This window comes from Vanrija albida, assembly GCF_041260175.1.
Source record: "Vanrija albida strain AlHP1 chromosome Unknown contig_1, whole genome shotgun sequence".
NCBI lineage: Eukaryota > Fungi > Basidiomycota > Tremellomycetes > Trichosporonales > Trichosporonaceae > Vanrija > Vanrija albida.
Window position 1 is genome coordinate 1,927,165 of NW_027191420.1, and position 14,934 is coordinate 1,942,098.

Here is a 14,934-nt window from a genome sequence, read left to right on the forward strand (position 1 = left end):
CCCCATCACCCACTCGGTTCGTGTTTGGCATCGCACAGACACTCTTGTCACCACCACCCCCGCATCACACAACAGCGCCACGGCCACCACCTTCCCCCCGCCCCCGGCCAACGCACTGTCCCCCTCGTCGCAGTTGCCGTCGCGCGAGCAGAGATAGCGGGCGAGATCGACAACATCTCGACCACTTCCCACGTGCCTAGCGACAGACATCATTGCATCAGTGCATTTTCTCAAGCCGACACACAACTTCTCTCTCCATCACACTCCTACCCCCCGGATAGACCTCACTCATCATGAAGTTTGGTCGCCGTATCAAGGTGAGTAGTCGCACGTCACGCTCCATAGCCACGGCTAACACCCCCCGCAGGACTCGCGCTACTCTGAGTGGGCCGACAAGTACGTCAACTACTCTGCGCTCAAGAAGCAGATCAAGTCCAACCTCCCATGGACCGACACTGCCGAGGCAGAGTTCCTCGTCTCGCTCCGCGCCGAGCTCGAGAAGTGCGAGACGTTCCAGCGTGAAAAGGCGACCGAGATCACCAACCGCATCGCCCAGCTCGAGAAGGAGGTCCACCTCCTCGTCGCCCGCGCCGCCCTCGAGGACAGCAGCGACGACGACACGGACGAGCACCCGCGTACCGAGCGCGAGGTCGAGGCCCAGGTCAACGACTACCGCGACGACGACGGCGGTTCCGACGACGAGGACGAGGACGACGACGAGCCCCTTACCCTCGATGAGATTGAGGAGCGCTTCAAGGAGCTCGAGGAGGAGGTCGCCGTGCTCGTTGCCGACGTCCACGACCTCGCCCTCTTCACCAAGCTCAACTTTACCGGCTTTATGAAGATTGTCAAGAAGCACGACAAGCTCACTGGCTTTGCCCTCAAGCCCACCTTCAACCAGGACTTCCTTGAGGAGCACCCCTTCTACAAGATGAACTACGACCCCGTCATTGTCAAGCTCTCCAAGCTCTTTGACCTTGTGCGCACCCGTGGCCACCCCATCGAGGGTGACTCGTCGGCCGGTGGTAGCCAGAACGCCTTCGTCCGTTCCACCACCAAGTACTGGGTCCACGAGGAGAACATTGTCCCCCTCAAGCTCAACATCCTCAAGCACCTCCCCGTGCTTGTCTTCGACCCCAACAAGGAGTTCAACATCAAGGACTCGGCCATCACGTCGATCTACTACGACAACGAGGACCTCGAGCTCTACCTCGGCCGTCTTGAGAAGACTGAGGGCGCCGAGGCCGTCCGCATGCGTTGGTACGGCGACGTCGACGGCAAGGTCGTGTTCGTCGAGCGCAAGACCCACCGCGAGGACTGGACTGGAGAAAAGTCGGTCAAGGAGCGCTTCACCATCAAGGAGGCCAACCTCAACGACTTCTGTGCCGGCAAGTACACGATGGACGCCGAGTTTGACGAGCTCGTCAAGAAGGGCAAGAAGACGGCCAAGGAGGTCGAGGCCATGAAGCAGCTCGCCGACGAGATCCAGTATGGCATCATCACGCGCAAGCTCCGCCCCGTCATGCGCTCCTTCTACAACCGCACTGCGTTCCAGCTCCCCGGCAACGCCTCGGTGCGTATCTCGCTCGACACTGAGCTCGCCCTCGTCCGCGAGGACAACTTTGACGGCGTCGACCGCACCCACGGCAACTGGCGCCGCACCGACTTTGGCATCGACCACCCCTTCCCTACCGTCAAGGACTCGGACAAGGAGCTCTTCCCCTACGCCATCCTCGAGGTCAAGCTCGCCACCCGTGTCGGCGAGGAGCCTCCCCAGTGGATCAAGGACCTTGTCAACTCGCACCTTGTCGAGGCTGTCCCCAAGTTCTCCAAGTTTATCCACGGCTGCGCCACTCTTCTCCCCGAGCGCGTCGACCTCATCCCCTTCTGGCTGCCCCAGATGGATGCCGACATCCGCAAGCAGCCCTCGGCCCGCTCGCGTGTCGCCATCGAGCGCCCCCACTCTGCGCCCCACTCGGCCGACAGCCAGTCCGGCCCTGCGTCGCCCCTCGTCTCGGGCGAGGCCTCGTACCACGAGCCCGTCTCCGAGGGCGAGGAGGACGAGTACCTCAACCACGCCGGCACCGTCGACGACGAGGACAAGCGTCTCCGTCTCCCTGCCGAGGCTGCTGCCGAGGCCAGGGCCGCCCGCGAGCACCGCGAGCGTGCCACCAACGACTCGATCGACCAGGGCTCGGCCTTCTCCCGCCCCGCCGCTGGCAAGTACCAGCCCGGCCTCAAGGTCGACCCGCTCGTCCCCGCCAGCCGCTTCGACAAGAGCCTCGACCTCAAGCTCCAGGCCGCCATCGACCGTGAGAACGAGGAGGATGAGCTCGACGAGGAGGAGGCCAACCCGACCGTGACGATGACCAGGGAGTTCCGCGCTCCGGTGAGTGTGGCGTGGCGGTGTGGCACAGGATGTGGCTGACATTGTTCAGGCTGGCAAGCTCATCTCGGTCCCCATCCGCATCGAGCCGAAAGTGGTCTTTGCTGTTGAACGCACCTTCTTCAAATGGTCTCACCTGGCTGTCCTGCTTGCGGCTGTCAGCATTGCTCTTGTCAACTTCACCTCCCCGGACGACACGGTCGGCCAGGTTGCTTCATTCTCGTTTACGATTACGGCTCTGGGAGCTGTCGCGTATGCGGGATTCCAGTACGCGATTCGCGTGATCGCGATTAGGGACCGCAAAGCCATCCAGTTCCATGACGTGAGTACCATGGCAAGGCGTCTTGACGGACTCGCTGACACTTGTTCAGCCCTACGGCCCTGCCGTCCTCTGTGTTGCCCTGATAGCTTCATTGGTCGTCAACCTCGCCCTTCGCGTTCGGGAGCTTTGAGAGCCGCAGGAGAGCACGCGCTATCCTTAGGAGGGCAGCAGACGGTATCGAGGGGGCACCGCGGTGTCATTCTACGGCAGCCATTGGCTGTCGTTTGGTGGCTTGTCTTGAGACAAGCCTTAGGTTCACGACAAGTTCTTTATAGCAAACTACACCCTGTTTCATGCATTGGTCACTTGGAAGGTGCGCGCTGGGTGGGGGAGAGCACATGTAAGGGAGGTGTGACGGTGTGATGTGCATCATTGTTCATGGATAATGCCAGTCGTGCTGCCTGATCACGACGTCGCGAAGACTGAACCGTGGACGAACCACAGGCGATGCCATCGGGTGCGCAAGGCGGAGTTGCACGAGGCTGAACCAGCACTGGAGTGTGAGCCGCGGTAAGCGACGCAACAACGAGCTGCGCGTGAGCGGTGGTGACGCGCGGCGGGCAAGACGCGGTGCGCCGGCCAGCCGCACCGTCGACGTGTCGACGCTGGTGGACGCCCTCGCTGACAACAAACCGCGGCCCGCGCAACTCGCAGCGCATGAGGTGAATATAATGCCATGCAGTAATCTCTAGTCGCAGTTCTACAGCATGCCCTCGACGCCGAGGAACACGAGGGCCTTTGCGAGCAAGCTGACGCGGCGCTCCTCGAGCTTCCACGTCTCGCCGTCCACATCGTGCGCGTACTCTCTGAGCGCGCCAATCTCCTTGCCGAGCGCCGAGCGCAGGCCGGTGCTCGACGTCGCGAGCAGCAGGGACAGCTCGGTGTCGAGGTTGAGCGAGCGCGTCGAGAGGTTGGACGAGCCGATGAACGTGAAGAACGGGTCCTCGGCCGGCGGGGACAGCCACATGCCTGCGCGGTCAGCCGTCGTCTCGTCGGGCAAAGCACCCACCCTTGGCGTGGTACGTCCACCCGTCGCGCTCCCACTCCTGCAGGCGCACGCCGCCCGACCCCGGGCCGGTCCACACCCGGCCGTGCGCGGCGCACGCGTCGTAGAACCGGCTCTCGAGCAGCGTGTACCCCTCTGGAATGAGGCGCGAGATGCCCTTGGACCCGTAGAACCCGTTCGACTGGGGGTCAGCGCCTGGCTTGGTTCACGGCTTACCTTTGGCGACGCGGCAATCACGCGCACCTGCGCAGGCGAGTCGATCACCGCCTGCTTGTACGCCTTGTACAGGCCAAAGTAGCCCGACGTGAGGTCGACGTCGACCGCGCCGTCGCCGGCCATCCGGATCGCGTGCCAGACATTGCCTAGCGCGCTCTCCTCCTCGCGGATACCGAGGACGCCGGCCTGAATCACGGGCCAGAACCAGGTATCCGCGCCGTCCTCGCGCGCGTCCCGCGCCCGCACGCCGTTGCTCGCGCGCCACGCCTGCTGGAACGCGCTGATGGTCGCCTTGGCATGCGGCGCCCAGGCCCGCGGCTCGAGTGACCGCTCCCGCCACAGCGCGCCGGCGGTCCCCGGCTCAAGCGTCACACCGTGTGGGCCAAGCGTGCCCGGCCGCACGTTGGGGTGCACCTTGTACGAGTAGTCGGATATCAGCCGCGTGATCGACGACAGGTACGACAGGAGCGACGGGTGGTGCTTGATGTGGATGTAGCGGTCTTGCCGGTTGGTAAAGTACGACGCGGCGAGGTTGGCGCCGCTCAGCACGACGTCGTCGTCGACGGCATAGAACTTGGCGTGCCAGGTACCCCAGCCCTCGTTGAACCGTGGCGGGACAATCTTCTCGAGCGGGCCCCGCAGCTTGGGCGAGCGGTACAGCCAGACGTCGACACGGTCACCGAAGCGCTCGAGGAGCGGGAGCAGCATGTGCACTGTCGAGGCCGGGCCGGCACCGCGTCCGATGCGGGTCGCGCGGTTGTAGTCGAGCACAAAGGTCGCTCTCAGGTGCGGCTTGGACTGGAGCGCTGTCGTGACGGCGTCGACCAACGACTCCTCCTCGACGCCGATGTACAGCGAGCTGATGAGGATGCGCTTCTTCGCGTTCTTCACCATCTCCAGTAACCGGTCGTGGAACGCCGTCGGCGTCTCGAGGATCTCGACCTCATCGCCGCGGGTCCCAAAGCACGGCTGGGACGTCGACAGCGTGCTCGCGAGGTTGGTGAAGGCCTCGTGAGGATGGGGGATGACGGGCGGGATGGTCGCTGGGTCTTCGGGCGCGAGGGCGGCCGACGAGCTGTGCCATGGGCGGACGGGGAGGGCGCGGGGCGCACGCGGACGCGGACGTGTAAACGCGCTGACGAGGCGCCGCGAAGGCCCGGCGATGGGCAGGTCGAACCGCGGCGGCATGCTGTCTCTGCTCGGTGCTGGCTGGACACAAAGTCAAGGTCAATGCCGGTCAAGTCGATCGCGCCCGTCGCGTCTCTCCGACGAAACCCGACTGGCGGCCGAAAATGGAGGGTCCAGCCCAGGCACGCGCCAGCCAAAAGTCGTCACCTCATACTTAATCTCTCGACTCATTCCCGATCCTCGCTGCTCTCTCTTCCTCGCTCTTCTCGCTCTTCCCCACTCTCCCACCTCGAAACATCACCAAAATGGCCGCAGCACTCAAGCGTACCTCACTCAAGATCGGCATGATCCCCGCCGACGGCATCGGCAAGGAGGTCCTCCCTGTGAGTGTTACTCCGGCCCGGCTGGACGCTCCGAAGCTCGGTCCCATGGCCGGCCGCGGCCGCCATCGCACACCCGCCTCGGCATGCAGCTACTGACCTTCCCAGGCCGCCCAGCGCGTCCTCGAGGCCCTCGGATCGGCCATCCCCAAGCCCGAGTTCATCCCCCTCGCCGCAGGCTGGGAGGAGTTCAACAAGAACGGCAAGGCCCTCCCCGACGAGACCATCCGGTGTGTTGTGTTGTGGCTCTCCTCGTGCACCTCTGAGCCAACTAACCCCACAGCGTCCTCAAGGAGGAGTGTGACGCCGCCATGTTTGGCTCGGTCTCGTCGCCCTCGCACAAGGTTCCCGGCTACTCGTCGCCCATTGTCGCCCTCCGCAAGCACCTCGACCTGTACGCCAACGTCCGCCCCGTCCAGAGCGTGAGCGGCACCCCCGGCCCCGACGTCAACATGGTCATTGTGCGCGAGAACACCGAGTGCCTCTACGTCAAGCGTGAGGAGATCAGGGACCTCCCCGACGGATCCAAGATCGCCATTGCCGAGCGCCAGATCACCTCCAAGGCCTCGGAGCGTATCGCCAAGCTCGCCTTTGAGCTTGCCCTCCGCCGCGGAGCTGAGCGCGCCACCCCCGGTGCCCCCGAGACCTTCTGGAAGGGCCCTCCCCAGGTCACCATTGTCCACAAGTCCAACGTCCTCGCCGTTACGGACGGCCTGTTCCGCGAGTCGGCTCGCAAGGTCTACGAGGAGAACAAGGACCGCTACTCGGGTGTCAAGGTCAACGAGCAGCTTGTCGACAGCTTTGTCTACAGGGCGTTCCGCGAGCCGTGAGTGTGGTGTGGATAGGGTGGCGGCAATGGGGAAGCCCTGGCGGAAGGGAGCCTCCGCGGCCTCCCTTCGCCTCCCCATCCCAGCCCCAAATCCCAGATACAACCATACTGACTTCTAAACAGCGAGATCTTCGACGTCTGCGTTGCCCCTAACCTCTACGGCGACATTATCTCCGGTGAGTCTGAAATCTCGGTGGAAAGACACACCTCCACACTGCCACACACCACCTCACTGCCACACACCACCTATCATCCTTCCTCCTTCTACGTCAACTAACGCACTTCTCCAGATGGTGCTGCTGCTCTCGTCGGCTCGCTCGGGTTAATTCCTAGCCTCAACTCCGGTGATGAGTTTGTGATGGGAGAGCCCGTTCACGGCTCTGCACCCGACATTGAGGGCAAGAACATTGCCAACCCGATCGCCTCGATCCGCTCGGCCGCCCTCGTCCTCTCTTCGCTCGGCTACACTGACGCTGCCAACCGTATCAACGTTGCTGTTGATGACGTTATTCGCAAGGGCATTACCACCCCCGATCTGGGTGAGTTGGGGTCGGCACTGACGAGGACGACGAGGACTTGAGCTGACTCTTCTCCAGGAGGCAAGAACTCCACAACCGAGGTTACTGACGCTATCCTCAAGCTCCTCTAAGATCGTACCAGTTCATAAGTCATTTAAACAGGCAGCATGCATTGGCTCCTTTGGCACGGTTGCTGTATGGGCGGTGCGTGGAAACAGCAGGGACCATTGTAATGTGTTTACCGTCGAGCTGGCCTTGCATCAGATCTTATTACGAATCGTCGGAAGCTCAAATGACAGCAATCAACTCAAACCTAATCAGCTCTAATACAATGGGTGGTAACCCGAATGTGGCGGCGATAAGTGGCAACTGAGTGCCAGCCTTGGTGTACAGCGGATCCGAAAGAGGCTTGATTCATTCACTGGATGGATACAACGCAGGCCAGCTACCTAGCGTATCAAGTTCTTGTAATCTTCGTTACAGTTCTGGCCGCTTTAGGGGCTGTAGCTGGTGTCCTTGCCGGCGCTGTCGCTTCCTCCGCCGGTGAGCTTGTCGTTGCCGAAAACTCGGCTGGGGGTGTATTCACCCTTGAACATCTCGCCCTTGCACATGTCGCCAGTGGTCTCCCAAACGTGCCAGCCGGTCTCGAATCGGCCGTTCCACGAGTATTCGAACTTGACCGAGTGATCGTCCATGCCGTAGTTCTTGGATTTATCGCCCTGGTTCTTCCACTGGTGGGGTGTACCCTTGACGTGTCCGTCCTTCTCGTCTCGGTGTTGGATCTTGACCCAGCCCCGGCGGACTGAATACTTGATGAGAGCCGGACCGCCAAGGAGGCACAAGAGATTGGGCTCGGCGTCCTGAGGACACTTGAGCGTCCTGGTCATCTCTGCGCCCGAGGTCACCTCGTCCTGCGCTTCCATGCCGAGACCGATTTCGAATCCCGAGTAGCTGAAACCGATATTCGCAGATACCGACGACGAGGAAGTTTCCGAGTGCGACAGGGTCATTGTGACCTCCTGATCAAGGCCGGTTCCACACTGGAAAACATTACCAATGTAGCGAATGTCGGCCGTGATCTCCTCGGCATATTCAACGCACTCGACCCACGCATCCCAAAGGTTCGCCTGCGTCTCCTCGTCCCAATGCCTGAGACCCCAGTGGCCGATCCTGCAGTTGCCAGTCGCATTCCAGGAGGTCGATGAAGGCGTCCGACCGTTGGCGTCCGAAAACCGAGCTTCAACTCCTTCCATGATCGGGCTGTTGTCGTTGTAGTAGCCGTCCACGCCGACCTTTCTGAGGTTGATAGGGCCGTCCCAGTACGGCGAAATCTTGTGGTCGTGGGCCACTGGGATCGAGCTGTCCGGGTTGGAGCTGTCCGAGTTGGAGCTGTCCGAGTTGGAGTCGTCCGACTTGTTCTTGCGTGCTGTCGGGGCGGAAAGAGCACCCGGAAGAAGAGGGAGAAGATAGAGGAGAACAGAAGTGCGCATCTATGAGGGGAATGGGTATCAGCGGGGTCGTCCCAGTTTTGAGTACAAGTGTTCTTACCTTGGAGTGTTCGGATTGTTGTTGGCGAGGTCTGGTGTTCAGGCTATTCGAGGAAGAGGTTGAGAGTCGAGGTGGAGTTCAGAATCATCGTCCTCCAGGCGTCTTTATGTACCTTTCAGACCAGACTGTCGACGCCGAGACCCGCTGGTTCAAGTCCAACCAACGGCCCGGAGAAAGCCATAGCCGGCACAGCATCGTGTTGGGGATGTTGGTGGTGAAACCGTTGTCGGCATCCTTCTCCGCCAAGGATGTTTGACATCTTCGCGTCGGATGGGGGAGCGTCGTACACGGGGGAGCCGTGTTCACCGGTTGATCGCAAGTCATGCGGAGTGTTGAACAGGACAAGAGTCGAGAGGACGAAGAGAGGTCGAGGAACGTCTCGTCGTCGAGACTAGGGATACATAGGTCCGACGTTTGATGACCCTGCTCATTAGTCTGAAGCAGTAGGGATGTCCGATCGGCGCTGTTACACGAGGACGAGCGCAGGCTTTGAGCCGTGTCTGGTTCTCTGGGTGTCAGACCTCGCAGTGAGCCTGGAGCTTCGAGATCTTCCCCCTTCGCCTCAGTCAGAAGCCAGCCGCGTTGCGTCGCTCCGCGTTGCTTCGATCCGCGTCGAGTCGATCCGCGTCGCGTCGCGTAGTGCGGCGCAGAGACGTGCCCACTCCACCCCCGGACAGATGTGGCGCTCGCCGCACTCCCACTCTTGCCCCGTCCTCCTCGTGCCCTGCTGAAAGCCACCCCTACCACGCACCGCCATGTTTGTTCCTTGTGTTAGTTGTGTTCAATCCACGTCGCGTCACGTCGCATCCGGTCGGCGTGGAGTTAAGGCGAAGACAGGCATCTGTGGGCAAGTCAGCCCTGTGGTCTCGCGTTGACCAGTGCCTGTGATGTGTTCTGTACACTCAAGGATCCCGGCGCCCCCTCGCGGCCCCTCGAGAGGCGGTGTTCGAGAGGGGGCACACTTCTTATTGCCTATGTTTCAAGGATCAGAGCCGAGGACTGGAGGTCACAAGCGCGCCAAGTTGCTGAAGGACTTGCATCTCACGACGACTGTAGGCGAAACTGCCACGCGGGGCGCCACATTCGAAACCGGCTCTCCTTGGACCTGGTCGTAAGAGGCTGTGCAGGTGTTGTTTGGGAGTGCATTAGGTGCAGGAACAGACTGCTGGAAAGAACACATCGGCTAGTGAACCGACCCTGCCAAGGAAGTCGCCACATCTAAACGGAGAAGGATGACAGAGTTCTAGAGTGAAGCTCCACACGATACCAACCTGACACGCCAGGCGTGTACCTGGACGACAGGGCATCTTGTGCACACGTAGTCTTCGTACGTTAGATGTATACGTTAGATCAGGACCCGAGAAGCTCGACAAGCCGGCAAACCCCCTGCGTGGCACCGCATCCAGGTGCGTCTGAAGCCTGCCTGCGTTCTTCTGCGGCTCTCTTCAGCACATGGAGATCCCGGGCCCCTGTGTCTCAGCCGGTCCAGAGTCCGGACTCGCCGGACCTACACTGCGGAGCCCAGTCCCGGCATGATCGGCCGCCGAGCACAGGCCAGAGCGCGTCTGAAACGACCTCGGCTTCACCGGCGGTCGACGGCGCCAGCACCTGCGACCATGGGACGGGTTACTCTGTCAAACCCCAGGAGTGGGAGACGCGGTCCTAACTCGTCGGAGCTGGTCACAAGATGATCGAGGGCCTGGAATACCGGTGAGTTCATCCGGATCATCGAGACGGAGCGCGAGTGAGCGACGCGCGACGCGTCGGGGTCATGTATCACGTGTCTCCACCTTGCGCTGAGACGTCGACCCCTCCCTCTCCTAGCCCTTTGCCCAACTGATCAACAGAAGCGGTGTAGCCTTCGGCATCGTCAGGTAGCTCAACTCTGTGGGGTTCTAGGGAGACTGTTCGGCGAAGTGGAGCTGCTGTCACCGGCATGGCTGGAGGTGGTGTCGCGCGATCTGGGGGTCAGGTCTTGTCAAGTCTCATCCAGCTCATCCCCCCGGGACATTCTCCCCACCATCACTCCGAGCTACACCTCGTGTGCCGCACGTTAGTAGCAGCGTTAATGACTGACAGGAGAGGAGGTTGAGATGACTTCTGCACCCACTGACACGAGAAACACAGACCTGGTGAGCTGCTACACACCGATGACTTCGTCCGCACACCACGAAGTCGTGGCGGAACAACGAGGGATCGCAGCGGGGTCGTCCATTATAGTCGCCTCCCTGGCTCGTGTGGCAAATCACCAGCTGGACTTGAGCTCGTGTCGGGCATGTCGGGCCTGTTGAACGCTTGGATGCATGGTTGTCGCTTGGTCCGTTTGATTCATCGACCTGTCTCTTGCCTACCTTCCTTGGCGTTGGTTTGATTCCGCCTCGAATGTGGGGCCCGCGTAGTGGATCCCTCGGCCTCCACTTTCAGCTGCGGGCAGCTCTTCAATCTTGATCCCTCCTTCTCAACATCCCCCATAACACATCCTGCAGACAATGTCAGAGGACGACGACGTACCACAGTGAGCTACACATACCCATCTACAAGCTGACGTCAGGCTCCTTGACGCCGACGAGGAGCAGGGCGGTGCCGGTGGCGGCGATGCCTTCGACCGGCCCAAAGTGCCCATGACCTTGCTGACTGGATACCTTGGAGCGGGGAAATCTACACTTCTCGAGTGCGTGTCCAGCTGTCCAATGATTTCGATGCTTGAGCTGACCACTCAGCTACATTCTGACTGCCGACCACGGCTACCGCATCGCCGTGTGCATGAACGGTGCGCGAAGAAGGTAGGATGAGCTGACATCAGACTTCGGCGACACGACCGACATCGAGGGTGGGTAACTCCTTCAACAGCTGTAATGCTAACATCCCAGCCAAGTCCCTGACGTTCAACAACCCCGACGAGCCGAATGGCACGACCGACTCGATGCTCACCCTGCCGAACGGCTGCCTGTGCTGCTCGTTCAAGGACATGGGCATCCAGGCGATCGAGGACATGGTCGCGGTGCAGAAGGACAAGATTGACTGGGTCATGGTCGAGTTGACCGGTCTTGCGGATCCTGGTACGTCAGCTGTGTAAAGTCCCCAATTAGCTGACCTCTCAGCGCCCATCGCCCGAGGGTTCTGGGCAAACGAAGAGATGGGCGACCTGATCCTCGACTCGATCGTCTGCGTCGTCGACACCAAGAATGTCTTGAAGGTAAGGTAGACACTGCTTGTTGGAACTGACACCCAGCAACTTGCCGAGGACCGACCAGACAACGAGCCCAACGAGGCGGAGAAGCAGGTCGCGTGTGCCGACGTCATCTTGCTCAACAAGACCGACTTGGTCTCGCCGGAGACGCTGAGCGAGGTCGCCGAATCAGTGGCGGCCATCAACCCGACACTGCGGGTATTCGAGACTGTCAAGTCCCGTATGCCGCTCGACTCGCTCTTCAACCTCAAGGCGTTCACGTCGTCGGCAGCAGCCGCTCTCCCAGAGGGCAAGGCGTGTTGCGCCGATGGGAAGCACGACCACGACCATGCCCACGGCCACCGCAACGCCATCTCCACTGTAACGATCCCGCTACCCGTGCTCACAGGTGCTCAATGGGAGAAGCTCAGCGGCTTCCTCGAGGCACTTCTGTGGGACGGCGAGGAACGCCCGCCAGGTCTGCAAGACCCCCTGCCTGATGTGCTCCGCACCAAGGGCTATGTGAGGCTCGAGGACGGGTCTGAGCGCGTCGTGCAGGGTGTTGCAGATATGTTTGAGGTGACTACGCCGCGTGGGTCAACGCGAGATGGCGACCCGGAACCGTCGCCCAAGATGGTGTTCATTGGCCGGCGGGTGGACGAGCGCCTGGGGCAGGCATTGAGGAGTCATGTCGGGTTTTAGACATCAGCCATCTGGGGTAGTCGGAGGACTGCCTCGACTGTATCAGCATAGACATAGAACGCAGAGTAGAGTTGTGGACAGGTCTCGGGATGGTGCCCGACTTGCCCGCTCTGGGCTAGTAGGATAACCGCGTGGCGGGGACCTGTCCGGTGACAAATGTGTATAAGATGCTGCTTTGCTCTCGTGCCGTACTCATCTTCTGCTCGCTCCGAGCGTGTGCAACGCGAACATTGACTGTACGTTGAGTTGACACAGCTGTTCGCTGCTCGTTCCGAATCAAAAACCACTGCCCACACACATCGGCCCGATCCTCCGGCCTCCCCCACCAAAACCCAAGTATTCATGCCGGCCCAAGACGAGGAGACACAAGAGATACCGAGCGCGAACACGCCGCATACGGGCAGATACAATGAGGTAGGACACAACTGGCGTCGTACAGTCGCTTATTCGGCAGACGGGAGCTCGTCGTTGGCCGCGGAGCAGTCACTGGGGCGCCGTGTCAGCAGCATACCCGACAGCCGAATCCGCGCCTCTCTTGGCGATTGGCGAGCGCGTACGCCGCCGCGGCGGCACAGTCCTGAAGCCCCACAAAGTTGCCCCAGCCACAGCCGCAGCCGCAGACGGACTCACCGAGCAATGTGGCCCGTCTCGTTGCACTTGTAGCACTTTTTGGCCGAGTCGTCGCGGGGCGCGAGGCAGTCGCGCGCGAGGTGGTTCTCGCCATTACAGCGGTAGCACTTGACTGGTGTTCCGTCTGGGTTCGCGGTCGCGCGTGGGCGGGGCGGGAAGCCCCCCCGTCCGCCCGCGAAGCCGCCGAGCCGCGCCTGCGGGCACATGCGTGCAATGTGGCCTGGCCTCCCGCAGTGGTAGCACTTTTGCGCGTTGCCGCCGAACGCGCCGCCGCCGAACCCGTTGCCGAAGGACGCACGCAGCGAAGGGCAGTCGGCCTTGACGTGCCCCACGCCGCCGCACGCATAGCACTGCTTGCCGTCGGTCGTGCGCGGGTGCGGGCAGTTTGTCGACTCGTGCCCCGCCTCGCGGCAGTTGTAGCACAGCCGCGCTGGCGACTGGCAGTTCTCGGCAATGTGCCCGACTGGGGGTTAGTGGGCTGGCGCCGGGCGAGCGACGTACGGTTTCCACACCTGGGGGAGTGGTTAGCATCGCCCAGTGATAGCTTGGGGCCGGGGGGCACGCCGGAGGCAGCCCCCCCAACTCACTTGAAGCAGCCCTGTCTCGACCCGGGGATGGATGCCGCCGCGCTGCTGGTCAGCCGTGTCCGACGTCGAGCTGGCGTCCATGGCTGACTCACAACATGATGCAATAACCTATCTGCATTGGCGGTGATCAGCGCCGTCTGCTGCCCATCGCGCCCGCGCGCCCGACTGCGGATCCGGCGTGCTCGCGCGAGCGAGCGCGTGCCGCTGCCGCCGCTCCTCCGCCAACCCCCATCCCCCACCCCCACACCCACTCACACTTCCCAGAGAGATCTGCCTGTGCCTCCGCTCTGCCTCCTCGAGCTCGCCTGTCGATGGAAAGATGGGTGGATGGTGTTGGCAGTGTTGACCGGATCTCTTAGCCCGCCTTTCCGCCCCGCGAACGAGCCGGAAAATGGCCGCCCGGCGGCTGTGGCTGGTGCTTGTTCTCGGGAGCGGGTGAATCGCTGCACCACGACGGGCGAGTTAGATACGCGTCATGATAGAGTTGGTGCCGCGCGCCGGCCACAACCGACGCGGAATCTGACGTGTACAAAGCAATTGCCGCGGGTGAGGGATGAGGGCTGACAGCATTACCTTGCTCCGACATCATTACCTTGCTCCGACAGCATTACCTTGCTCCCTCGGATCTGACCCCAAACAAATCCCTCCCTAATCCAGCCAGCCCAGTCGTTACCGGGTCGCGCGAGCCCTGACTCGTCCCGATGCTGTCACTGACAACGAGCAGCGATCACTCAGACCGTGCGCGAGCTTGCCTGGTTCACGGCGACACAGCCAACTGCTGCCGAGACGCGCTCGCCCACCCGTTCATTGACGCGCTCGCCCACGTTTGAGCACCGCGCGGCACCCTTCCAGCCGTGACTGACGCTGAACACTGGCATCTCACCGACCGACGACGTGCCCGCGGCAGAGCGGTCACGGCTCGTCGTCAAGGAGCTCGTCGACTTTACTAATCGACTAGCTGCGTGCCGTGCCGCATCTTGCTCCTGACATGCCGAAAGATGTTTCACACCTGTCCAACAGCCCATCAAGAGGGGTAGTGGAGGGGTAGCCGGGGTAGTCGACTCTGTAACGTCTAACCTGCGTTGCATCTGTTCCGCGCCACTTGCGCGTGGGCCCAGCATTTCCATTGACGCGCCGGTATGCGGCACACCTATTGTATGGCATTTGTTGACTTGAGGTCATCTGCCCCCTTCCCCGCCCGGCAGCAGCCACTCGTGTACTCGCCAGTGACTGACCAGCCGAAGAACACGCGAACATAGCATGACGGGTGGCATACTTGTAGAGCGTCATAGGCCACAGATCTGCCTCGCCGACCAACCAGCCGGCCGCTCTTCACTGTTGGTATCAGAGACTCGACGGGCGATGAGGCATGCAGCCCCCAAATGATGCTCGTCGAGGGCCCAAGCGCCAACTGCACAACCGCTGGGTGAGCGGGCGGCAAGTGAGCGCCATCGATGGCCCCGTAGCAGTGGGGGTTCAGAAGCCTCGTCCTTGTCAGTACATGCAGGAGATG

General features: G+C 61.7%; 6 protein-coding genes across 6 annotated transcripts; 3 read left to right on the forward strand and 3 right to left on the reverse strand.

Moving 5' to 3' along the window:
- Positions 1-293: 293 nt before the first annotated feature.
- VTC4 (vacuolar transporter chaperone) lies at positions 294-2,838 on the forward strand (the record flags this gene model as incomplete). Its single annotated transcript, XM_069349452.1, has 4 exons — positions 294-317; positions 368-2,389; positions 2,439-2,708; positions 2,758-2,838. 4 exons carry the CDS (start codon positions 294-296, stop codon positions 2,836-2,838), a joined length of 2,397 nt encoding a protein of 798 aa, XP_069212996.1.
- Positions 2,839-3,408: 570 nt separating this feature from the next.
- Positions 3,409-5,118, reverse strand: PGS1 (CDP-diacylglycerol--glycerol-3-phosphate 3-phosphatidyltransferase; the record flags this gene model as incomplete). Its single annotated transcript, XM_069349453.1, has 1 exon — positions 3,409-5,118. One exon carries the CDS (start codon positions 5,116-5,118, stop codon positions 3,409-3,411), a length of 1,710 nt encoding a protein of 569 aa, XP_069212997.1.
- Positions 5,119-5,363: 245 nt separating this feature from the next.
- Positions 5,364-6,916, forward strand: LYS12 (homoisocitrate dehydrogenase; the record flags this gene model as incomplete). Its single annotated transcript, XM_069349454.1, has 6 exons — positions 5,364-5,441; positions 5,547-5,668; positions 5,722-6,264; positions 6,391-6,443; positions 6,558-6,806; positions 6,864-6,916. 6 exons carry the CDS (start codon positions 5,364-5,366, stop codon positions 6,914-6,916), a joined length of 1,098 nt encoding a protein of 365 aa, XP_069212998.1.
- Positions 6,917-7,279: 363 nt separating this feature from the next.
- Positions 7,280-8,275, reverse strand: Q8F55_000804 (uncharacterized protein; the record flags this gene model as incomplete). Its single annotated transcript, XM_069349455.1, has 1 exon — positions 7,280-8,275. The coding sequence occupies one exon, from the start codon at positions 8,273-8,275 to the stop codon at positions 7,280-7,282; it is 996 nt and encodes a 331-aa protein (XP_069212999.1).
- A 2,547-nt stretch (positions 8,276-10,822) lies between these two features.
- Q8F55_000805 (uncharacterized protein) lies at positions 10,823-12,204 on the forward strand (the record flags this gene model as incomplete). Its single annotated transcript, XM_069349456.1, has 7 exons — positions 10,823-10,848; positions 10,885-11,004; positions 11,054-11,103; positions 11,137-11,163; positions 11,204-11,392; positions 11,435-11,529; positions 11,566-12,204. 7 exons carry the CDS (start codon positions 10,823-10,825, stop codon positions 12,202-12,204), a joined length of 1,146 nt encoding a protein of 381 aa, XP_069213000.1.
- Positions 12,205-12,647: 443 nt separating this feature from the next.
- GIS2 (gig suppressor) lies at positions 12,648-13,539 on the reverse strand (the record flags this gene model as incomplete). Its single annotated transcript, XM_069349457.1, has 5 exons — positions 12,648-12,690; positions 12,835-13,297; positions 13,336-13,346; positions 13,422-13,463; positions 13,514-13,539. 5 exons carry the CDS (start codon positions 13,537-13,539, stop codon positions 12,648-12,650), a joined length of 585 nt encoding a protein of 194 aa, XP_069213001.1.
- Positions 13,540-14,934: the final 1,395 nt, after the last annotated feature.